The 25,145-nt window shown below is 41.1% G+C and overlaps 1 protein-coding gene across 2 annotated transcripts in view; it reads right to left on the bottom strand.

Annotated features, from left to right (window-relative positions):
* Positions 1-1,468: 1,468 nt before the first annotated feature.
* F5 (coagulation factor V) overlaps positions 1,469-25,145 on the bottom strand; it is a 38,164-nt gene continuing 14,487 nt past the window's right edge. For both annotated transcript variants that reach the window (XM_063419970.1, XM_063419969.1), the window contains exons 9-26: positions 23,832-24,009; positions 22,649-22,751; positions 22,064-22,275; positions 21,161-21,311; positions 20,274-20,486; positions 16,076-17,984; positions 13,853-14,018; positions 12,509-12,745; positions 11,818-12,028; positions 10,855-11,034; positions 9,639-9,755; positions 9,115-9,186; positions 7,895-7,986; positions 6,465-6,620; positions 5,470-5,614; positions 5,135-5,283; positions 4,159-4,341; positions 1,469-3,348 (exon numbers count right to left, since the gene is read on the bottom strand). In XM_063419970.1, the coding sequence (XP_063276040.1) occupies positions 3,160-3,348; positions 4,159-4,341; positions 5,135-5,283; positions 5,470-5,614; positions 6,465-6,620; positions 7,895-7,986; positions 9,115-9,186; positions 9,639-9,755; positions 10,855-11,034; positions 11,818-12,028; positions 12,509-12,745; positions 13,853-14,018; positions 16,076-17,984; positions 20,274-20,486; positions 21,161-21,311; positions 22,064-22,275; positions 22,649-22,751; positions 23,832-24,009 (4,663 nt within the window). In that variant the 3' untranslated portion in view covers positions 1,469-3,159. The remainder of the gene's footprint in view (positions 3,349-4,158; positions 4,342-5,134; positions 5,284-5,469; positions 5,615-6,464; positions 6,621-7,894; positions 7,987-9,114; positions 9,187-9,638; positions 9,756-10,854; positions 11,035-11,817; positions 12,029-12,508; positions 12,746-13,852; positions 14,019-16,075; positions 17,985-20,273; positions 20,487-21,160; positions 21,312-22,063; positions 22,276-22,648; positions 22,752-23,831; positions 24,010-25,145) is intronic.

Genomic DNA, 25,145 nt, shown 5'->3' with positions numbered 1-25,145 from the left:
AAAACTGCAGGAATTCCTGCTCTCCTTGTATATTTTGCAAATAATCTCAACATACACAGACTTTCATTCCACAGTGTTCAAAAGGCTGTGCAGGACTGACTGTTTTAACTATAGATTTTCAAAAGCCTTGGCAAATTCAGCCTAAGATGGCTACTTAACAAAATTAAAATACTTTGTGTATGTGGTCCAGCTAGGAAAGAGTTAATTTTCTTCCCAGCAGCCTTTATAGCCCTGTGCTTTGGTTTTCTGACCAAACTAGCACTGATAACACAGGTTGTTTTAGCTGGTACTGGCAGTGTTTGCTCAGCGCCAAGGCCTTCTCCCCACCCTGCCCCACCAGTGAGGAGGCTGAGGCTGCACAAGAGGCTGGGAGAGGACACGGCTGAGCCAGGGGATGTCATATCCCAGCCCGTGGGACACCGTGCTCAGCAAGAAATGCAGGGGGAAAGGAGAAGGACGAAAGGGAAATGTTCAGACTTCCCAAGCCACTGGCAGGTGTGTCACGGCCCTGCTTACCTGGAATCAGCTGAACAGGTGCCTGTTGATCAGAAGTACCAGATGAATTTATTTTGCTGTGCTTGCATGTGGAGCTTTGATTTGCTTATTAAACTGCCTTTATATCAACCTATAAGTTTTTCTTTTGCCCTTCCAGTTCTCTCCCCTAGCCTGCCAGAGGAAAGCCATCAAGTGACTGAGCAAGGACTTAGCTGCCAGCTGGGGCCAACCCACTGCAGTCCTTTTTGGTGTCCAATGCGGGGCATTTTGAGGATTTTGAAATAACACCCCTGATTCAGAGTGCTAGGTAGAATTTATAGCTGTGATTGGCAGGGGTTCATACTTTTTCCTTACTGCATATTAGAGTCTGGCTCAGTAGTGACTGGTTTGGACTTTTGCTGTTTATTGTAGCACTTATCATCTTACTCTGCCATGCAAGGGAACAATTTGTTACCAGCAATGGCCACATGTCTGGGCTGGCACAGGGCCCAGACGTCCCTGCTCTACTGGGCAGGCTGCAACACCAGTGGAATGGGGTTAATGCCCATCACAGCTGCCCACAGGGTGTTGTGGCTCAGATTTGTGACTAGGGCAGTGTTAACAACACTGGGGTGTTTCAGGTGGCACTTTGGAGTGTTTGCACGGTGCCAAGGCCTTGGCTTTTTACCTCTCTGCCCTGCCAGGGAGTAGGCTGGGCATGGACAAGGGGCTGAGGAAGAAATGCAAGCAGGACAGCTGACCCCAGCTATCCAAATTACTGTTCATCACCAGGCAGAAGCAGAATCTTCAACTTGTAAAATTGATGTAGATATACCAAGTCATGCTCCTTCAAGTTTTGCATTTATGTAACTTTACACAGAATTATATGTGTGTGTGTGTATAGATATAAAGAACTAATTATTTATTTATAACATTAAAGATCCTTGCCTTCCAAAAAAGAAATGATTTCACATAAAATCACATAAAAACCTGGTTCTGCTGAACTTAGCAAGCATTTATTGACTGTTTTCCAGGGTCATCATTCCAGGGTTTACTCATTCCAAAGTTTACACTTCTTTTTTTTTTTTTTTAGCGAACATGGCTTGTGTTGCAATTTCATGGCAAAAATAAACAAAAATAAATTAAGCACCATTACAAAATACTAAGAAATTGACCTTTAAAGATGAACCAATTATTCCTACTGTCTCACCATCTGAAATGGATTCTAATTGGCACTGGAAATTTTACTTTCCTCTTACAAAATTTCACTATTACCAGAGCTACTACTGTAGAGGCAAATATAAAAAATAAAATGATGATGCCTTTCATATTAGCTTTATTTTCCAGTGGAAAATTACAAGTTTGTGACGCAGTAAAAAAAAAAAAAAAAAAGAAGAAAATATTTGTTTAGTTTTTACACTTTTTCACTCCTGTTCTATACCTCCTCTTTAAAATGCACATTCTGTAAGAGAAAGAAATGAAAAACTACTGAAGTAAAACTGGCTAACACCATCCAAGGTTCAAAGGCAAACTACTTTAAAAATCCAGCCTGCTGAATGGTACCTAGTGTGGTAAGTGAAGTGCTGCAAATAAACAATTTACAGGATAGAAGCCCAGAACGCTCCTGAAAGCTTAGCTAAAATTCTGCTGGAATAATGAGTGCAAGGACTGTGTATATATTTTCAGATGTAGTCATCCTGGGAAAAATCCATGTAAAATCTATGCACAAGAGTATTTCCATTAGTGAAAACACTGTTAAATTGTAGGAGAAGATGCAGATGTTTCTGTTACCCCGTTTCATCTAATCCTCCTCTGCCACCCCCAGGCTGTACTGCCACTGAACAGCTGCAGTTCTCAAGGCTTTCCTCACCAAGGGAGCTCCCTGTCCCAATAGTCTGAGTATACATGGACTGAGCATCAGGAGTTCTGAACTCTTGTTTTGGTTCTCCCCTTGCTGTCCCGTGACCTGCCAGGTTAAATCATTTCCCTTCTCATTTCTGGGATGGGAAGTCACTGCTGATCCCCTTTGTCCTTGCCAGGGCACTGAAGATGAATTATGTGAAATCCACAGCATTGAGGTGTGCTGGCTATGCAAGAACCAAACCAACAATGCCAACACACATCCTCTGAGAAGGGGCTGCACATACCTCAGTGCTGACACATGTCCTACCTCTGCCACAGTGTAGGTGACAGATGAAGAGGAGAGGCCACCCCTACAATCATTTCTCACCAAGGCACTGCTGGAATGCAGCACCACAGCTCCAGATCAGCACTGGTTTTCCCTCTCAGCCTTATGTATGGAGAACATCCACCTGCTATAGCTTTCTATTCCTCATCTGTGCTGCAAAAGCATTACAGAATGGAGATAGTCAGGGTTCAGGATCAAGGCCAGAGTCTCCATTCCTAGGGATTTAGGACTTAAAATTAAGTAAAAAGTAAGACAGAGTATTGGTTATAATGAAGTGATAATACTCATCAGAAGGGACTACTATTTCTTCCCAGAGAAAAGAAGCTGTTTTCTGAAGTGTGTATTTGTAGGAATGAAACACCTGCCAGAGAAATCTCTCAAACCTGTTGGTAAAACATCATGTTCCTTTGGCGAAGCACATATCCAAACTCCTAAGCATGACTGTTTTAAGGGTTTCTTAACAAACAGTGTTGTCCTGCGTGATGACTGCCGGCAGGTTAAGAGCTCCCAGACTTGTCAGTCCTGTTCACAGCCAGACCCCCACCAAAATCACAGCCATAGAGCTCTACCCGCAGGGCAATCCCACGGTACCATGACATTGGAACAATGCGGATGAACCTGGACACGATGGGGGGGTTCAAAAAATTCTTGACGTGCCCATCGCTGTTTGCATTACCCAAGAAAACCTGCAAATACACAAAGACCATTAGTTAAAAGGTGGCACTTGAAAAAAACCTGCATTTTCTCTTACAATAGTTCCAAGCTGTTGCATTAGTCATACCCAGGGTAGATGGACTGGCTCATCTCTGGTTTTAAACAAGACTACAAGTCCCTTCCTAAGGTGCTGGGTTAAAAGTAGTTCAGGCCATGCTACAGTCAGCAATAGCTGAGTCTGAATGATTAAACAGCCTCTGTTTCCATCCACACCAGAAAATTTGCCATTCTAATTTCTAATGGACCAAACCCCCAAACTTCCCTTATTTTACTGCTGCTAATAGTCCTTGTGGGTTAGGTTGGTGTAAGGTAATATGGAAAAAAATACAAAGTACTGTGTCTGCTCTGTGAGTACCTGAATTTCCATAGCTCTGCTACAGCAATACTGCTCACTAACATTAATTCATTAATTTCACTTAAAAAATCAGGGCAGAAATAAGAAAAAACAAACTAAAAGAGGCCCTGGGGAATCCACTGTACACTCAAATTAAATGTCCTTGTGCATTCAAACTAAATGTCCTCCTTTACAAACAGTGTCAGCTCCTTTTATCAAGTTGTTGGCTGCATTCTCTGCAGATGCAGTGTATGTTCCTTTTATTACAATTAATTATGATGGCTAAAATCAGATGGACACTGTGACATTATCTGTAGGAACCCAGCTCCCTAGCACTTTACAGTCCAGTGAGAATATCAATTTGGCTGGGCATTCTGCCTTTGAGCCTTGACTGTGTCTAGCACCTAAAACCAAACAACAATTCAACTGCCTGGGCTGACAGTGATACCTTTGGCACTGAGCTTGAACCCTCTGTGTAGGATTTCCACTCGGAGCCTTCGTTGCTGTACTGAAGAACATAGGTTTTCACAAAGTGTTCAGCTGACATGGACGTGACCCCCTGCGTAGCTATAGCAGTGATCTTCTTAGCTGTGAGGAGATCAATTTGCAGCCACTGTTGCTTGTCGTTAAACTACAATTGATATAAAAGTTTGTGTATTAGCAAATAGGCCTATGTCTGTATTCGCTTAAGTGAAAAATCTTGTTTACAGGTAGTTAAAAATGTATCAAAATGCATCAAAACTCTATCAAAGAAGTCCAGAAGAGTAAAACTGAGGCAAGTCACAAGCATTCTTAGTGACCCATATAATAATTAACCTCATCACTGCAGGTAGTGTATTTGGAGTCTTAAGATTTACACTTTAATTTCCAATACATAATGAAATATACCAGAGATTTACCTCCAGCATTAAAGCATAATACTAATACCAAGTGCTTATACAAAAGAGGAGCTTCCCACTAATCTCAAGGTGCTTTGTGAAGAAATGCAGCTCCATTTCAAAGACACAGAAGCTCACATGCCTTGCTGAAGGTCACCCACCCCCAGATCCACTAGGCTGCACTGCCTATAAAAGCCAGCTCAGAATGGGTTTCTTTAACCCCTTTGAGACAAATATTCAAGTTGCACTCTTTGAAATGAAACCGGCTATTCCCACAGGGAAGTTCTGCACACTGCGGCCTAGAGGAGACCATCCATCTAAAGTATTTCACTGCTGTTGCCAGAGGCTCAACAAGTTTTCTGCTGAAGAGTTGAGTGGTGCTCTTCCCAAAGGATGATTGTGAAGTGACCTTGTCACGCTCAGCAGAGCATGCAGAGAATGCAGAGCATTCCTGGACAGAGCATGCAGGAAGCACCATGACCACACGGGCAGGATAAATTTATTAACCAGCAGCTCCTGCTGCCTTCCATGTTTTAGTCTTGTTACCTTGGCTCGCCAGGCATTCACCTTTCCATTCTGATTGAGACGAGCAAGTGAAGCATCCCATGTGTTAAACCAGGATGTCTTAGAAGATGAGGCTGTTATCTGGGAATTCTTGATCTCTCCACTTTCCATTCCAAGTGGCAAAGAGCAGCCTGTTGAGAGGAGCATTGTGTCATTTCCAGTACACCCAAGTAGTCACAGTGAAAGCAACAATATTGGAATGGAGAAGAGCCACAGTTTTAGCTTCAGTTAAAGTATTAGGTAAAATACTTAATATTAAAATATTAGGTAAAAAATTTAGGTCAGAATGAAAGTACCAGCACTTGACCAATTCTTACCATCTACTTCACAGCCCAGAAGCTCCATGCGAAGAGTAGGCCTGTTGTAGAACTCCATGGGATACAGTCTGATGTACCTAGCAATAATAGGGGGATCAATGATGTTCTCTTTTATCTCATAGGCATTGGAATTGCCTTCAAAAATCTGTGAAAAGGGAAAAAAATAAAAAAGAAAAAACCCACACATAGTTAATTTAATGCAAACACAAGCTTGGATGCTGAAAGCCTGCTCTGTTACAAATGGAGTCTTTTTTATGCCCTTAGCCCCATCCACAGTGACAGCACACCCTGTGCTGCAGGGCCACTTGAAATACCTCATGGTCCCATCTTAGCATATTTGGAAGTGTCTGAAGGCCTCAGTTTAAATAAGCAACTTTTTAAATGTATGTCTGTAAGAATACATGAGCAAAGAGGCAAAAGGAGAGGTAAAAGGCAATAGGTTTTCAATTTGGGAGTTGTACCACAGAAACCTCAGTGTAAATTGAAGGGAGCTTTAATAGGTGGGGCTGGAGCAGCTGGGCACAAGATGAACTTCCTTCAGTGCACAACCACACTCACCACACAGGCATTGTGCAGGCAAATCAGACAGCCCAACATTCAACTGCTGAGACAGAACAAACGAAAGGATGAGAAGGAGAATCTAATCCCAAACGAGGTAAGGGCCTGATTTTTAGTTCAGCTTCCTGCTTCCTTCAAAAAAGCTGCCATGGGCTTAGGAAATCATAGGAGGGAGAGATGCCTGTGAGAAAGCCAGCCTCCACACAGTCAAGGTCACAAGGCCAATCCAAACCACAGTTCAGGTAGCTCCTCACCTTACAATTTGTCTTTTAGTATGAATTTCATTAGTTTGGTAAATGCCCTTGGGAGCTTCAAGCTGTGCCTATTAAGGCTCTAAAGGCCATAATTTTTTCCATTCTTTCTAACATTAAACAAGACTCACTGTATCACTCAGTGATGCTGCCTAGGTTGTTGCAACCCCCGTGGCACAGACAGACCTTTCCTGTTGGTGAGCTGTCTCCTTTGAAGGTGTTCCACGTCCGTTTGTCTTTGCTGTAAACAAGAAAATACTTCTGGATGTACAAGGACTTTAAAAACTGCGTGGCTCCCTGTGTTTGTATCCCAGTGAGCAAAACTTGTCTTCGAAAGTCCACCTAGGAACAGCAAAGAGAGTTTATAAAGTCAATAATGCACAGCAAAACCCATATAATTCTTTGGCATTTACACAGTAGCTTTGAGCCCTGCATTTTAACATGCACGCTAACATTCTCTAAAGGAATAACAGATACCAGAGTCCAAATTAATGCTCTCTCATTTAACTTGTGTAATTGTGTGTGCATTTAATTTCAGAGGCCATTTTGAGGGTTCAGCACTGCACCACAAAGGCACCTCAAAAGTATCTGTGTGTCTGTGGTAGGCACAGCTCCCCCCACCCCATTTTACAGACAGGTCAAAGGAGCACAGAGAAAGTAAAGGCTCACACTTTTAGAAGCCACCTCTAATTTTGGATATCTAGGCTGCAGAAAGGCATATGACATTCTGAAGTGCTGAAACGCCACTATTCTTGCTGATATCAAATCTAAGCACTTAGCACATAAAAAAATCTGGAAGGTGTGCCTACCAGCAGTGAAACTCATTCTTTGGGACAACCCTCCACACCTCTGCATGCTTCACTGCAGCAACCTCAGCTTCTTACTACCACAGCCCCCTGTTAAATTCTTTCTCTTCCCAATGTTATTTCCAGTTCCACATCAGATCTCCCAACCTTCTCTCCCTTACTTCACTTCCACTAATTTGCCAGTATGTCAAATATTAGCAAGCCAAATGTTAGCAAGCCAAACAACCACCTGCTTTCTTGTCTTCCAACCAGTTTTAATGAGATTTATAAGAAATCAGCTATTCTCCCCAAATTTGGGTGCAAACTGGCTATGTAGTGCAAAAGTCACTGGGATGGAAGACAAACACAGAAGTCAGGTGATTGAATGATACAGTGCTTGAAGATGTAATTATAAGCTTAGTTTCCCTGTGAAGACAACTGAGCTCTCTCAAGTGGGACAGCAGCATACAAACCAAGCAAAAAACTGAAGCAAGGCTTGAGGACATTACACTCTAAATGATCACTCAATAAACACATATACACTAATATGTACTAATATGTTAGGTAGACAAAGGAAGAATGAAGCAGTAGAAAGAAAGACTCCATTTGCCTATATAATGTTTACAATCTAAATTGTGAGAGTAACTGTCCAGTCAACAAGCCTCAGCAGCAGCAGAGACTGGGTTACCCCAGGGAAGAAGAACACTTCATGGCATCATCAACCTTGCCACATCTTTTCAGTTTCCCCCTGCAGTCTTCTCAGTGACAAGAGCAGCTTGACCTTCTAAAAAAGCTGTAGCAAAATCATACCTCAATGATGTTGTGACTTACCTGGATCCAAGGGAGTTCTTCCTGCACTGTTGTACTCCAAGCATTGTATTTTCCATAATTATTTAATCGGGCTAACTTAGGTTCCCAATAGTCTAGACAGAAAATATGAATAGAGCAAGAATTTTAAGAGTCATTGAAAAAACATAAACTGAGGCTGTAATTAGCTTTGAGTACTCCATTTCCCACCCACAATGGATAAAACAAACAAACAAACAAACAAACAACAACAAAACCCCACAAAACCAACCAAACAAAAAAGAGACTCTAAAAACATAATCTATGGTTTTATATAATAAATTTGGATAATTTGGACATGGTCAGCAACTGAAAGTCATCTGTACCCTGCAAAGCTTTAGAGTTGGCAAAAGGAGAAAAATAATAATCTTTTATGTAATATACTGTCTGCTAATTTGGAACCAGGGTATAGAGTTTGCTAAACAAGTTTTGGCCCCCAGCAGAATCAGACACAAAATATGCTCCACATTCATGGAAGAGAGCTCCCCTCTGCGTAACAAGATTTCCAAGTTAAAAACTGATATAGAATATATATTACAAAACAGCTTTCAAGCCTTCATAACACTCTATGAGGAAACAAACAAAGAAAATCAAATGCACAAAAAATTCAGTTTTACAAAATAAGTAATTTATTTTTCATTTCAGGGGAATGGATGGGCATTCCTGCATGTGTGTGTAACCTGTACACCTTGATTTGACACTGTGTAAAGTTCCAAGAAAATTCTCTATGTTTTGATCCCACTTTGTACCACAGATAAACTTGACAAATTAAAGACTGTGTAATTGCTGTGGATGCCAGGGTTCCTAAGTCTTTCATAATAGATATATTTTGTCCTTTCACACCTCATACCACATGCAAATCTCAAAAGCTTTTTGAATGCTTGGTGTTCAGTTTCAAGCAAGGAATCCACCGGACAAAAGGAATGCTGGATTTGTTCCTGCTCATCCAGCAGGCCACAGACAGAGCACTCCCTGACTCTCAAGTCTGTGACAGCAGACGTGTGACACTTAAAATACAACTATGATGGCTCCCCAACAGAGCTCCCAGTCTCTGCCTGCAGCACTGGAGAGACTTTTAGCCTGGCAGCTGAGTCACTGCTGAACTGATCTTGAAAGACACAAGGGATGCCAAAAGAAGACAGAACTGCAACAGTTTGCTGGGGGTGTTCAGGAGCACGGCCGGACCTTTGCAAGGCTAAACTCACCGATGTGGTGTGAAGCATCGATCTGCGAATCGAGGATAACTCCACTTGCCAGGCCCATTGGAATCCGGCACTCTGAAGGGAGCACAGTAAGTTTGTTGTTAAAGAAAAGGAGGGCTACTCCAATATGTATTCTGGTGAAATCTAAGACAACATCACTCAGGACAATTCCTAGTATTTCTAGAACACCACTCTCTTCCCAGAGAAGTCTAAATTAATCTCTGCAATTTCCCTCAACAGATTAATCCACTGGTCACTGTAGGGAAACCTCAATTCAGAGCTAGCATGCTAAAGGAATAAAGGTAGTGTGCTAAATAATTCAAAGATAGCATTTCTGGAAGCTAAGGGGTTTTTTCCTTCTAGAACAAATCTACAGTAACCACTCCACCATGTCCTTGAATGTGGATAATTTTCTATGTCAGTGTTTTTTGCAGAACAATCTTCCAAATTTATTTTCAGTGATCCTGAAAGGGTAGAGAAGACTTCAAACCTTGACTTTCCCAGCCAAAAATGACTGTAGTTCATACCTTTCTCTATAACCAAATAGGATGTCTGCATTCCTGCTTGCTGGTATTCCCCCACTTCCGTGTCTAAAAGCCACCAGCCAGGTCTCTGTGGTTTCATTTCAATTGTTCTAAATGAGCCTTGAAAAAAAGGAAATGAAATGTATCAGAAACACTGCCATTACAAGGCTGATGTCAGTAAGGCTGAATTTTAAACCAAAGACCTTCCTATGACTTAATCCAGAAAATTTAAATACACATTGCAGTGAGAGCAGTAACTTCCACCATCTCAGTGAGTTTTTTCCTTAGCAAGCTAGTTCTATCTGGAGACTGAGACTGCAATCAAGCAGCCAGACTGAAATCCAACCTTTGCTGTTGGTGCAAAGTTCAAACCCTTGGCTGCCTGTATGTAACAACAGATTATCTGCATATTAACTGCAGTGCTGAACAGCGTAGTGAAGAGTGTTGATTTCATACTGCAGGGATGGTAATTCTGTGGTGCTGGTTATGATTCTTATCCTGTGTGCTACAGTGTTGTTCAGTGATGAAAAGGATGGATGTAAAGAAGCCAACAGTAGAAGGGGAAAATTAGAAGCATGGGCCCTCCCCTCACTTTCTGTATGCCCCAGGAGCGCCACAGATTGAGCAGGAAGCAGATATGGTTTCAGTTGCTTGCTGCACTTTTTGGAAGGCACAGGACATGTTCTCATTGCTTTTCTTATATTCTTAGTTACTGCAGAAAATTCTTCAGGTAATTCCAGCTAATTCTGGTTCCCATTTAAACAAAAATATGTAAATTTCACAGTGAAAAGCACTACCTTAAAAATAATGAAATAAAATAGTGAATAAACTACCCTTAATGTTCACTAAAACTCCCAATATTCCAAGTCCCATTATTTTGATCTCCTGGTTGTCCTTATTTTAATTGAACTCTTGTAGCTGGCAATACAGGCTTCATAAATGCAATACAGGCTTCACACTGGCACTGCTGACAGTGATGGGGCAAAGGACTTCATCCTGTAGCCTGAAGAATACTTACAGCCTACTTCTCCCTGGAGAGAGAATAAGAATTCTCCTAGGGCTCACAGTTGTTCTTTCTGTTCTCTGTCACTTACCCAGACATTAAAACCCCCAAACTCTCACCATATAAATACTTTATGATCATCACACCTTTAAATTGGTATAATGATGACAGTCTGCAGAGGTCACCCCTCAGAACTCACTCTGCTCTGATGCTTACCTGGGAGGAGAGTGTATGTGCCAAGCTGATGCTCTGGCTCTCCTTGTTCTATGAAAGTCTGTCCGTGAAAATGAACAACATGAATGTCATTTGGCCCACCCATATTCAGCAAGTGCCATCGGACTGTTTCACCTTCATACATCCTCAAGCCTTGCAAATTGTAGGTAATCCCATTAATGGCTGAAAAAAAGAGATTGTTAGTCAGGAAAACTGCTCACAAAACTGGTCTTAAAGTGCTAGAAAGTAATTATTGAAATTAGTAAAATATTTAATGAAGTAATGAGATCAGGAAAAATATTTTTCCAATTTTAAGTGTAACACACTTTATGGTCTGTGTACATCAATTCAGAAAATCCAGGGACCTCACCAGAAGGTTTCTGCACAGCAACACATGGCAGCCAGGAGAACAAAAAGATTTCAATGTAAGATGGAAATACCAGACCCAAAAGAAAAGACAGCTGTCCAAAACTCTTTCTGCAGCTCTCATTTCCATAGGCACACAGTCACAACTGACATACCTCTATATCCACAGAGAGGTATAGGAAGGGCTGCTCTACATGTGCTTCAAATTCCTCAATAGAACTACCTGATTTGTCAAATTATTAAAATATTTTTAAACTTCTTGCAAGAAGTTGTCAGGGCACTAGCTTCTTACTGCAAAGAAAACTTTTTTGTTTCTTTTTTTCTTTTAATATGAGGGGGAATATGTACATGAATGCAAGAGTGAAATTTTCTGTTGAAAGTTTCAGTCTACTATGTCCTTTCTTCATTTTAATAGCAGATTTTCCATCATTACTAATTTTTACATGTAAACCCATGACTATTATGGGTGCAGTGGATAGCAACAACAAAAATTCACATAACTAATGTGCATGTTGAAAAGGACTGTGAGCTGAGATACTTCCTCTGACATCTGTCCCTCTACCCCAATAAGCTGCATATTTGGCAAAATGAAATGAGTACCATAGTATTTGTGGCACTGCTGCATTTCTTGTGTCTTCTCATTACAAGGCCTTCCAGAATGTTTGTCGAAGTACCAGCTTTTCTCCTCATCAAAGACCATAAAAAGCAAGAAGAAGTCTCGGGTATATGTCCCGCTGCCGTTCGATTTGCCGAAGGCTCCTTTTTCACAGATCAGAATTGGCCCAATCAAACCAGACTGAATGTCTTTCTCCTAGAAGGTAATAAACTCATATTAGAGGTAAAAGTGGGTTTCCCAAAAGATGCAAAAAAACCCCATAGCATTCTGCAGGAATGCATCAGGCCCTAAAAATCTAAAGCAGGTCCCAGAATTACTGCTCCCTTCTATCTTTACTCTCTCCTGCTCAGTCTACCAGAGTTGCCCAATTCAAATCCTTCTGTACCTTATGTCCTGCTTTAACTGAGTGCAAGAGATTAATTGTCAGGTGGGAACATGGAGCCCAAAAGAAAGGACAGCTACCAGAAAACGTGTTCTGCAGCCTGCACTTCTACAGCCATACACCATTTGGAGATGTTCAAAACCCAAATGAACGTTGGTCCTCGACTCCAGCTGACCCTGCCTGAGTTGCAGTGGTGCACTGGATGATCTCTAGTAATACCTTCCAACACAGGTATTTCTATGGTTCTGTGATCAACCCCAGCACCACCACCACTTCTATTTTCATTCCCTTACCATGTTTAAATCAGAGTAGTAGATCCAGGACCGACAAGCTGCTCCTGACTGCACAGGGCCCGAGCGCCTGTCTGCATACCAGACATATATGTAGCTGTTATTTGGCTGAATCTCATCGTCTTCCTTAAACCACGCAGTAGATTCATCATCATAAACACTTCCCTCAGAGGACTTCTCATAGAGGACTCCATGGGCATGGAGGGAATATGGTCTGGATGCCAGATTCTTAAAATGAACCTAAAAAAACCAGAATAGAATCTGTTCAGCAAACTCAGGTCTAAACCAAAGTCCCCAGACACTACATTCCCATGACCTCAAACCAGGGTCAGGATTCACATAAAGATTACAGCCTGCGTTGTACATGGAAAAGCCAGCAGAGAGAGTTTCTGACATCTCCATACAGAGTCTCCACTTTTGATGCAGGTAGTTAATGAAAAATCAGAAAGGATGAGTCTCTAGCTCCTTGTCTTCCACCAAGTCGAGGCTCCCAGGACATTTACTGCCACCCCTCATACCTGGAGCTGCTTAGTTACTGCCAGCAGGGAAATGGGGAATTTCTACCTCTTATGCTTTGCTGCAGTTGTTCCAATACAGTAACTCTAGACCTCTGTATGTATCATTCTTGTTGAAATCAGTGCTGCCCACTTGTCCCAGAGAAACACCAGGATAGTGGGGATTACATTTACCTCTCCTTAGAGAATAATGCTCCATGCTAACAAACCTTATTCTTCTCTTACTCATGATTTAAAGGTAGCTTGGTGTGTTCCTGTTGCACACCACTCCTACTGAAATAATCAGAAAGCACTGAGATCTATTCTCCCTAAGTCCATCCCTGCATGCTGGAAGGCTGGATGAAGAAGGATGAGAGAAGGGGAATTTTACAGTAACACCAGGGATGTGGTTCCTCTTCATCCTTGTTGATAGTTCTAATAAAATCCTGCACATTTACATAGCAAAACTTTTTAGTGGAAATTATATATTTTCCCAAAAAGTATATATTAATCTTGAACATGTATGTACTAATTTTTGAGTTTAGAAAAGTAATTTTTCATTAGCATTAAAACTAAATCTTATTTCACAGTAGACCAGTGAGTCAGTATTTAATGTTGGGAAACATAAGCAAGAAAAACAGAATTTAATTTACTGTGGACAGGAGAGAAAAAAGATGTGTTTCGAAGAAACACATCATGATGCTTACATGTCCACAGTGCAATTTCTAGCTTTGAAAACTGTTTTCCCTTCATCATCTTTTAAAAATCTGTGGTATTTTCAGATCCATTTTGTCACACTCCAAGATCACTGTAAGAATCTTATCCTGCACACACAGGCAAAACATCGACCTACCAGGATAACGTCGTCCACTTCAGCCCGAATAACTGGTCCCAGGATGCCAAGATGTTCTGTATACTCATCTTCATCCTGAAGAGTCGTAAAGGTACTGTCTGTATAGCTCTGGAAAATCACCTTACGTCTGCTGCCATCTTTACAGGTTTTGTCGTTCCTCATTGTACTGCAAGGAAAACCCCAATTAAAATCCCACACAGCGAATCAGAAATAATAGCTTTGATGAAACCTGAGAACTCATACGGCAGAAACATTCTAGAATTCTGTGAATATAAAGAATAAACACTCAAATGGCTTCAAACTGTGTCACGGAATGTTTAGACTGAATGTTAGGAAAAATTTCTTTACCAAAAGGTTTGCCCAGGGAAGCAGTTGAGTCTTTGTCCCTGGAAATGTTTAAAAGATGCGGATGTGGTTCTGAGGGACATGGCTTAGTGGTGAACCTGCCAGTGCTGGGTTAAAGGTTGTACTCAATGGTCTTAAAGGTGTTTTCCAATCTTCTCTGAATCCATGAAATGTGTCAGGTGATTCCAAAAATCATGGGTTGCAATGTTTAAGAAATTCTAGTCCTACAGTTGGATAAGAGATCCCTCAACCATTTGGTCAACTATTACTGACAAACTCCAAAAAAGTCTCTCAAAACCCATCTGAGCTCTATTTTCCTTTTCTTCTCAGCCTTAATAATCTGAATTGGAGCTTGGCTGGGTGTAGTGAACTGACCATCTACACCCTACTGTCTCACAGATCTTTATATCTGATAATAACTGCATTTTGCATCACAGAGCTGGCGTGGTAAAATAAGTTTTTAGACACTCAAACTGTTGTTCAGATCTTAAATAGAAGCACTTAAATGCTTTTATAATTCCCTACAAATCTTGCTTTACTATCAATTCTGCAAAAATCAGAAATTTAATGTAAGTTACATAGGAGAAAGGCTGGGGTTTAGCTCTTCAACACACTGAGACAGGATAATGCCATGGGCTCTGTTAAATTCACTGGAACTATGCAACTCACACCAGCTGAGGATGAACGTCACTGGAGAGACCTATACAGAGGTCTAAGCATAAAAAAAATCTTGATTTTGCAAGTGCCCAAAGAAACTGCCTTGTTTCTGCTACTTTTGCAAGTGCCATTTATATGGACTGAGATGAGGCAGGAGTAAACCTGGAGAATACTGAAAAAGTTTTATTTTTATTTCCATCAAATAAAATGGAAATTCAGTCTGAGAAATAATCTATGTTTGGAGATTCATTTTGCATCATGAAAATTTTCTTGCTCCTGTTTTGACTGCTTTTGATAAAAAACCAAAGTTGTGCAAGTTTTGCTTCAGTTTTCTGATGAAAAATGACAAGGGATTGCCTTGTTGGGTGAGCACTGATCCTAACCTGTATCAATTAAGAGAATGAATTTTCAGTACGGTGTTTCTCTCAGTATATTCTCACATATTCTTTGCTGTGGCACAGTACCCAATCTTCCCTGTCAAAAAGTATGAAAATCCCTCAACATTAGAGTTTGTGATTCAGTCACCTTCTGATTTCTCTAAACAGCAGGAGCAGCAATAATACTTTATGCAGCTTTCTTTTTATTCATAATATAAGGCAGTCATCAGTGTGGTGAAACACTTTGCAGCTTTTATATGCTTTTCAATACTGCAGCCTTGTAAATTCGGAAAGTGCTGTTATCCTGTTTTCCAACAGAGAACTGAGACACCAGAACCATTTCCTGCTAGTGCTAGAAACTGATTTCATCTGCCTATAAGCACATCCCATCCTAGATTCCATCAGCTAGTCCATTAAATTCCTGGAAAGACATTGCACAAGGAGTGCAATGTACTTTGTCCTGTGTACAGGTACCAAGAACTAAAGCACAAAGTAAAACAGGTCATTCAAGTACAACAAAACAACCTGCAAGATTCCCTCTTGACCTCTTACAGTGAGTTTTCTACCTGATGTATTAAAGACTGCTTCTAGTGAGTCTACAAAATGGGTTTAAGAAAAAAAAAAAAGAGTTCTTAGCTGTGTTGTCCTTGATTATAGTAATCTCACTCTGACATTTCTAAGGGGTGCGAGTCTCCTGTGGAAAATTCTTACGGTTCTGCCACTGAAATGTTGGAAATCAGATGGCACATTACGGATGCTTTCGAGTTGATCAGCATGGGAATCAACATTCTGCAAGGAGGGTTCAGGATCGTGTGCTACATGAAAGCAAACGATTTAGGCAAACCTTTTCTTATATCCCGCATAGTTCCAGCAGACCTCCTTAGCTGCGATGTAGTATCTCCTCTCGTTGCCTCTGCTGCGCAGGTAGTGCTCAGCAATGTCATCAGGGTTGCGCTGCCTGGTGATGTTCACCTTGGGGTCGGTCATGTAGGGGTCATCGAAGCTCACGTAGTGGTACGCGTACTCCCCGCCCGAGCTCTCGTCGCTGTAGGATTCTCCTATCACGTACTCGTAGTCCCCATCGGCGCGGGGCAGCCCGATCGTGACAGACGGCCTGAACTGCCGCGGGGTGAGGCTGTCGCTCGGCCGCCCTCCGCGCCCGGCGCTGCTCACGGCCCCCCTCGGGCTGCCCTCACCGGGCACTGCCGTGTGGTTGGTCCCACCTGGAAACAACCCACGGCCAAACCCTGCCAGGGAACTGCTGGGCTTCTTGGGGTTTCTGCTCCTTGGGCTCAGCAAGTACGTAATTTTTGCATCTTCCTTCTTTCTCCTACGGATCTTGATGAAGGTTCCAGAAGAAGTCAAGGTATCGTTGTTTCCCTCCTTTCCTTTCTGAGTTGGCTGCATGTGGCTTCCTTTCTGGTTTTCCCCCATTAGGTGGGAGAACCCTTGATACTTCATATCCTCCTTATTTATGGATGCAGTACCGTTTCTGCCATGATGATTTAACTTACCACCAGCAGACTTATCTAAGATTGCCTCTAATCCCAGATTCATCTTTGCAGACACCAAATTCCATTCCTCACTAGTCATTTTAGATGAGTATTTCCCAGTCCCAGGCAATGATGCTTCTAGTAGGTTCTTCACTACAGCAGGGCTGGAATCAGGGCTTGTATTGTCTAAAATATAGTCTAAAGAAAAAGCATCTGCTGGTTCATCTTTGGATATCCTGGGTTCAGAAAGGCTGGATGCATTAGACCCATCTCCTACTATGAGGTCCAAATCCAGTGTAGAGTTAACTGTGTGCGTGGCATTTTCCATCTTCTTTCCCTCCTCTTCCAGATAATCCTTATGTTCCTTTGGCAGCTGGCCAGTTCCCACCATGGCTTCATTGGATGTGTTCTCTGCATGATGCACAGAATGAGGTGCATCAGTCTTGTCAGAAAATGAAAGATTTTTATTTCGGACATGGTTTAGAAGGGCATTCATCTTTTGGACAGAGTAAAACTTAATGGCCAGTGAGCTTCGCCTTTTCCTTTTCTTGTTAGTGGTATAATTTCCACTTCCTGTGCTTTCCTCTTGATTTTTGTCTGGAAAAGGTTTAGTGTCCTTTCCACCAGCTGGAAGCTCTTCTGTAACATTCACTGGACCTTCCCCATTGCTCAGCAAGTGTTCACCTGCAGACATGTTATTGTGAGCTATTTCATAGTTGCTTTGGCTTGTGTTCTCAAATACCAAGTCAGCCTCTCCATCACTTGTGGCAGCTAAAAATAAATCCTCTTGTGCTGTGACTGATGTGTGATTTGACTGGAATGTTTCAGCCTTGACTGGGGGAAGAGGAGTGATATGAGTTTCTAAGAACTTAGAGTTGTTTGTTGTTCCACTACTATTTATAGCTGCCAGACCTGAGCCAGCTGCCACCTCAGAACTCGTGGCATTGGTGTCTTCATACTGCTCCCAGGCCAGTGCTGTAAGATTTTGGTTTTCTTCATCACCTGCTGCCTTTCTTGAGCTTCGGATGGAGTAAAAAGAAGCCAGGTAATCCTGATAATCTGATTCCTCCTTGTCTTCCTCATTTTCTTGGACATCTTCCTCAGCTGAGGTGGAAACAGCCTTTCTTTCAGTCTTGGTGGGAGTTAAATCCACAACATCAAATGTTTCGTCTTCCTCATAGTCACATTTAGCATCCCTGAATCTCAGCCTCATGCCGTAACTCATTTCTGGGGTGCCCCAGGATGCCAAAAGCCAAGTACCTGCAATTGAGACAAGAGTGTTATGAGAGTGGACATTGTCTATCGTGTAAGAGGCCAAGGCAAATAGTTGGGGTTACTTCTACAGCATCTGCTATAGCAGGCCGCTAATCTTGATCTGGATATTAATGAACTCTCATTGCAATGAAAAATAATTATTAAATGTAGACAAATAAGAACACATATAAATACATCCAGGAGATGGAACTCTTCTCCATAGATTAAGCTGTAACTAGAACCTGAAGCCAAAAATAACCCATGAAAGAGATGGATATGAAAAAGAAAGGAACAAATTAAAGGATTCTATGTTTAGATCTGGATCTAAGAATGAGGCCTCTGAAGATAAAGTTTCAGTTTTATCCTGTACTTACTGATGCATGCACTGCTACACAGATAGAACATTCTGAGCTGAGCAAATATATTGTGAGGCAATGTTGGCAAACATCTGACAAACACAGTATTTTAAAAGCTTTTGAGTGAATAATGGATGATCTTTAATAAGTATAATAAGAATAAAGCAATTTGAATTTCCAGTCTGACACAAGCTATTAAACTCCAATCTGAGGCATCTCAGATTAACTTAAAGGTTTTAATAATTCGTCCAAAACCTAGTCACAAGGTAAGTTCTCTATTGGAAACGAGGATCTTCAGAGAAGAAAATAAAATCAGTTTCCCTAAACTACATCAAATCAAGTTCTTTGCTTGTTACACCTTGCTTTTGGAACTAACAAAAATGACAGAATAGACAGAATTAACACTCTGAGATACAAGGTTTTTCATTAAAAAGGCCACATACAATTCTTCCTGTATTGATCAGCTTGAAGTAACCTGCACAGTTTTCCTGATTTCTAACAACAGCAAATTTATCAAACAAAATATGCCCTAGATGGAAAGAATAGAATGCATACCAAAATCAAGAAAAATACAACTTTATTACTGGAGAGCTTTCCATAAAGTCTAATAGAGTTTTAATGATTCCCTAGTCTTCAGCAATACAAACCACTTACACATTTCTAAGGCCTTGATGCTGTGCAATACATAAAATATATTTTTTAAAAAAACTAAACTATTATAAATGGGATAAAGATACTTAAAACTAGAGGGATTTTACAATGACCACTCAAAGTGCACAGACTTCAGTGACCAAGAATCTGTCCTTTTGGAAGTAGTAATGCCATAGATGTGGACTACATGGGTTCTGATGGCCCCTCTTCCAAGGCATGGTGTTAATTCTGGGTAGACATTGAGGTGCATCCCTGTCCTGGGGTAACAGGACATTTTCATGCTTTGTATCCCAAATCGTGGTTGTTTTTTTTTTTTTCCCTGTTCCCGTATTCTCAGTTTGTTTTGTCTATAGCTGAGCCCCTCCCCCGGCTGCTTGCTTTTGGCTTGCTTGCTGCTAGCTTTAGGCTGCTTTGCTGGCTTTGCTCTCTTGCTTTCTGCTTTTTGCTTGCTTTTTGCCATTTTTCTGCTTTTGTGTTTCCCCTTCTTTCCTTCCTCCCTTCCCTGAAGACATCGGACCTGCTTCGGGCCCTGATTCGGGAACGTCAAGGGAAAACCCCCTGGAGTCTGCACCTGAAAGAAGCTTTGGCACCCTCCCCAGCAGAGACTGCTCACCCTCTCTTGGACTGGTGAAAACATTTGTTGTCATCTTGGACTGTTTTTCTTGTGCTGGGGAGTGTTTTTTCGTTGTTTCTCAATAAACAAGTTTTTTCCACTTTTCCTCTGAGGAAATTCCTCCCGAACCCGGTGGTGGGAGAGGGAGTTGTGGAGATTTTCCCCTAATTTTGTCCTAAACCAGGACAATCCCACAGACCAGTGACCCGGTTCAGGCAGGCAGACTTCACTGCCTGCTCACAAGACTCAGGTCAGGTGTAGCCATTTTGCCCAGTATTGACCAGCAGAATGTGACAGATTCAGCCCATTTGAGACTGGTCAGGATAGACAAGAATGTGGCAAACCTGGAAATCATCATACAATGGAGTTGATACAGGCTTCCAAGAAGAATCTGGCCTTAAAATTATCATTACTAACCCCAGTATTAATTGTGAAGTGGAGAAAAACAAATTACAAGATGACCAACAAAAGGAGCCTCCGTACAGCATACAGTTATGCTAAGTTGGTGGAGCCAGCAAAACCCCACGCACATCCTTCGCCCTGGGGAATGATTCAATGTTTTCCAGCATCGTGTTTATCAGAAGGGTTTTCTTTCCTATTTAGGTAAGTCCTTACAGACTGGAGATTAACTTATATCCTAGAAGAGCTGTCAAACACTCCAGTCCCACCACTTACCACCATTGTCCATTTCCACTGTGACTGATTCTCCGCTCATTGGGAAAAGGCTCAACGTATCCTCGTATTTCCCTCGATACAGAAAAGCGTGTCCAGCAAGGCGAACAGAGACGATCTCATCGTGAGTGCCAACACTGACAAAGTGCCACTGAACCACAGTATCTCGGCAAAAGCCAAGGATTTCACTGCTGTCAGACACATAGCCATTTATTGCTAAAAGGAAAGCAAAGTAAAAGCGGTTTCAGTATTTTTATTTTAAAACTTCCTGTTCTTCAATGTCAGTCCACTGGACTCATGTTTGCACTGGAAAGAGACTGGCACAGGGTTGAAACCATGGTAATTTCATCTCTGAAAATATTATCCCTAAGGCAGCAGGGTGCTGCATCAAAATTTAGTTAACCCTTGTTTTTGCTTCAGGGTCCAGAGTCAGCCTAGCTACTGGTGGCAAGGTGTGGGGAGGCCTTTTCTCCCTGGCAGCTAGGGAGAACAATAAAACAAGGGGAAATGGCCTCAAGTTGCACCAGGGGAGGTCCAGGTTGGATATTAGGAATAATTTCTTCATTGAGTGTTTAACTAATGGAACAAGCTCCCAAAGGAAGCAGCAGAGTCATCATCCCTGTTCAAAAAACAAGCGAACGTGGCACTCTGTGATATGTTTTAGTGGGCATGCTGGTATTAGGACAGAGGGTGGACTTATCTTGGAGGTCTTTTCCAACCTTTCTAATGCTATGGTATCTCCTATTTCTGTCCAGTGCCACCTGGCACGGTTGGAGGTTCACTGACTCTCTGGAGGATTCCCTGATCACATGGACTTCTGAGAACAAGCAATCACTGGGTGCTCAGGTTCATGTAAGCTTTCCTGTTATTCATCTCAGTGTCCCACTCACTGTGCATTATGTTCGAGTTATAGAACTTGGGATCATCCCTTTTAACAGTGGCTGGGTTGCTGCAGTACTCCTGGATGTTATCCTCTAGGTACCAGCTCTTATTCTCATCGAACACGGCAAACACTGCCTGCTGCTCCTCGTCTGCCTTTTTCTGAAAGACAATCAACACAGCAGTTACATTTTATCAGCAGACACATGTATTAAGAACTCAACCCTGCAATCTCTTTCTCACTATGTAAGCAACATAAGCTTCACCAGAGTCCTGGTAAGTGTCATCCAAAGGCTGAGGGGAAGGGAGTAGAGGCTCTGGACTTCACTCCTACTACTGCAACCAACCTTTGGTGGAACCCTGAGCAAGCCTCTAGCCTGCTGATACACAGGTGGTTTATGACTGGGCTCCCTGTAACAGCACCAGGCTTCTGGTTTGACTTGACAAAGCTTCTGACAATTTTTTCTCTCAAGAGATGCTTAAGTGTTTGCCAAGCAAGATTTCAATAACTGGTAAAGGGAAGCCCTCTCCCAGAGCTCTCCCATGCTGTTTTGGTTGCTCTAGATTCATTGTGCCTGAGATTGTCAGATGCTGTGGAGTTGTCTCTGTTACAGAAACGGACCAGGTCAAATCTGAATATCTTCAGAGTATGAAAATATAATAGCAGCAGGAGAATTTATTATCAAGTCCAGAAATAGACTTTCAAGTCAGGCTGACCTTTTGTTGACCTTTCTTAGTTCTTGCTAAGGAACTCAGAACATAATTCCTTTACTGCTGTGGACAGTTAGAGGACTGTTTCTTCAGGAGCCTCTTGGTTTAACTGCTCTCTACAGACAGTTCTCTAAACAAAGTAAGACTAAATTCAGTGTAGACCAAATAACATTACTTGAGCCAAATCTGCCCAAACAAGTTACCTGCACACCCTTTTGTGTCAGTGCTTCACTTTTACAAATCAGAAGTGGGCCAATCAGTCCAGAGGCTACATCTCTCTCAATATTTACAGCACTGTGATACAGCCTTGTAATACATTGTGCATCCTGTGCAGTGGGTTGGTCTGTTTTAGCAATTTTCCACTCATAAGTGTATGTCTTCCCTGGTTCAACTCCTCTACTCTGGGTGTCATTGCCTGGGGGAAAACAAGAACAGTAATGATACAAACTCAGAGCCAGATCTTAATATCAAACTGCACTTCTAATGACATTGGTGCAGTTTGGCCATTAAAAGCTACCTCGAGATAACTGAAGTTCAGCAAGAACTTTTGTCTCTCTAAAATCACAAACAAGAACAGAAAGCTAAGACAACAAATAGAGGGTATTTGTCTCTGCTTTGCAGATAATACCTTGGTTTCTCTATAAGGCAACACAACAGGTAAGCAGAGGCAGAGCACAGAACTGAGGTCTCCCAGCCATGCACATTCTCAGCCACAGCACCTCCTTCAAAGCAACAAACCATCCATAATAGTTAGTGATATGCAAAAATATATTTCACAAATTTTTTACTTGTGGGATCCAGAGGATAATCAGCTCCTTCTGCATTCTTTGCCAGTGTCACTCCATGGAAATAAATGCTGTAGGGTCGACTGGCCTTATTTTTGAATACAATCTACATTGATAGGCAAATGAAAAAAAAAATTAGGATTCAACAAATCCTTGTCTGAATACATAATGAAGTTACCACTACAGTAGAATTTGCCTGTGTTTAGCCCAGAAAATGCCAGAAAGGCAAAAGGGTGTCTTAAATATTGGTTTGATACATAAACCCAAAGAATGAATGCTGTTACCATTCTGCTGAACTTTGTACACCCCACTGAGTGAAGCTCAGCTGCTTACAGCTGGGCTCTGGAAGGTCTAAAGAGAACACTTGTTCTGCCAGCTACTAGGCACACACTGTCTCTGGAAATGTGAAGTTACTGACTGAAGTTCCTAAAAACCTTCAATATGGGAGAAAAAAAAATTGAAAAATCAAAGCTTCTTCCAGATTCTAAGACCCAGAGGGGATATGTAAGGAAAAGGCAAAATTTCCTGCCTGTTCTTGACAAAATCAGGATAAAAAAAAAAAAAAAAAGAGCAAGAGAGAGAAGAAGAAAAGGAACATGCTATCCCTTAAATTCAGAGCCACAGAGTCATTGTGGAAATTATAGAAGTTAAAGGTCATGGAACTTTGTGATGCATCATTAAATGACAACAGAAAGACAAGTGGATGTTGCAGCAGCACAAGTTTGTAATGCAAATGTTTTGTAGTTTCATGGTATAACCTCATAAAATAACATTTGATTATGGAAACTGAGTACCTTTGTCTAAAACAGCCAGAAAAAAATATCAGTGTAAAAAACAAAAGGTTCATGAAGTTCAGCCTCACATTCAAATCCCCTCAGAAGTCCACCCAGGTCTAGGAGTTTTTTTCCCATTTTGGGCCATATAATGTCAACATATATTTTATAGAGTGTGACTCAAGCAGGTTTATGTTGTAAAATAAGGCACAATCATGGAAACTATAGAAAGAACACTGAAAAATGCAAGCTAAACGCTGTTACTTGTGATCATATCTTCCAACAGGGCCAATATTTAGAACATTAGCTATATTATTTGAAAGACAACACATATTCAAACTATTTCCTTTGTATCTTTGCCTCAATGAAAAACAAGCTATAGTATAAATAATCTCTGTAGGTATGTTACTTACTTTGACTTTATCATTGATTTGAGCTCTGATAACAGGGCCCAAGATTCCAGTTTCCTTGGGACGAGGATTTTCCAGACGTTTAGTGAAGCTGGCATCAGTATATTGCCTAAAAATAGCCTTTTTATACCTTTTGCCTATGAGATTGGAGAAGTTGTCCAAGTGTTGTGATTTATAATGTCTTAAAAATAAAGGAAAAGAAAAATAATTTTAAAAAATTAAAAAAGAAATATGCAACAAAACTTGAATAGTAGCATCTCTTAAAATACAAAATTAGTATTCAAGCAACTGGTAGAAATCTCACTGCTTGAAAAAAAATCCAAAGCCTAAACTAACCTAATGCTTTTCATACCAAATTCTAACCTAAATTAGGTAAGAAGAATCATTACTTGTGTTTTGGTATTACATATGACCAGTGATATCAGAGTTTATATTTAATTTAACAGTGTACATACAAGTGAAAAAGAAACTGATGCAGCAGGTATACTTTTAGGGTAAGATAAAAATCCCTGTTCTCCTTTTTCAAAGTCTTAGTTGAACACAGAATAAAAAAACAAATAATTTGCTCACACTTGCAAAGACTCCAGGAGAAATAGGAACACAATCTGAATCCCAGTCAGGCACCATACAGTAAGTAGTGTTACACTGAGTTTTCAAACATTAAAATTGTTAATGTTGAGAGAAAAACTAGAATAAACACTTGGAATTTACACAGAGCAACATGTTTTTGTCACACTTCAAAAAAGGTTACTGTAAAGGGACAAACTCTGCAGTTTTGAACAAAGGAGGAAAATCAGAGCACTGAGGTGGTTAAGTAAGGCAGTGTGACTGGCAGGAAAGATATAAAACTTTGTTCTGTGAAGTTCAAGAAAACACAAGGGAAGCAAATCAAAAAGCCAAAGGAGAATGGGTTGTGCAAATACTGTATTTCTAAGGAGGTATATGAAACTATAACCCTTACAGAATAAGGAATTTGTTTTGTTCTGCTTAAATCCTTAAAGATTCTTATGAATATCAGCTTGTAAAGACTCGTAAAGGAACCAATAACACTGGGGAATTGACAGATTGCAAATTTAACCCCACAGTGCACTGATAGCACTGTATACTACTACATCATGTATGTTACAGAATTCCTTCAATTTGTCTTAAGTTGAGCAAAATAGCCCAATATGCTTACTTATTATGACTACCATCTACATTGGTACCATGCAGAGCTCATTTACAGAGAGCTCTTTCTCCTGCTCCCTAAACACCTTATTGTACTGAACTTTTAAAAACTTTAAATCTCCGGAAATATTCCCTCTCTCCCTTTCTCTT

The sequence above is a fragment of the Prinia subflava genome, chromosome 28 (genome assembly GCF_021018805.1).
Source record: "Prinia subflava isolate CZ2003 ecotype Zambia chromosome 28, Cam_Psub_1.2, whole genome shotgun sequence".
NCBI lineage: Eukaryota > Metazoa > Chordata > Aves > Passeriformes > Cisticolidae > Prinia > Prinia subflava.
This window is presented reverse-complemented; position numbering and strand designations above follow the sequence as displayed.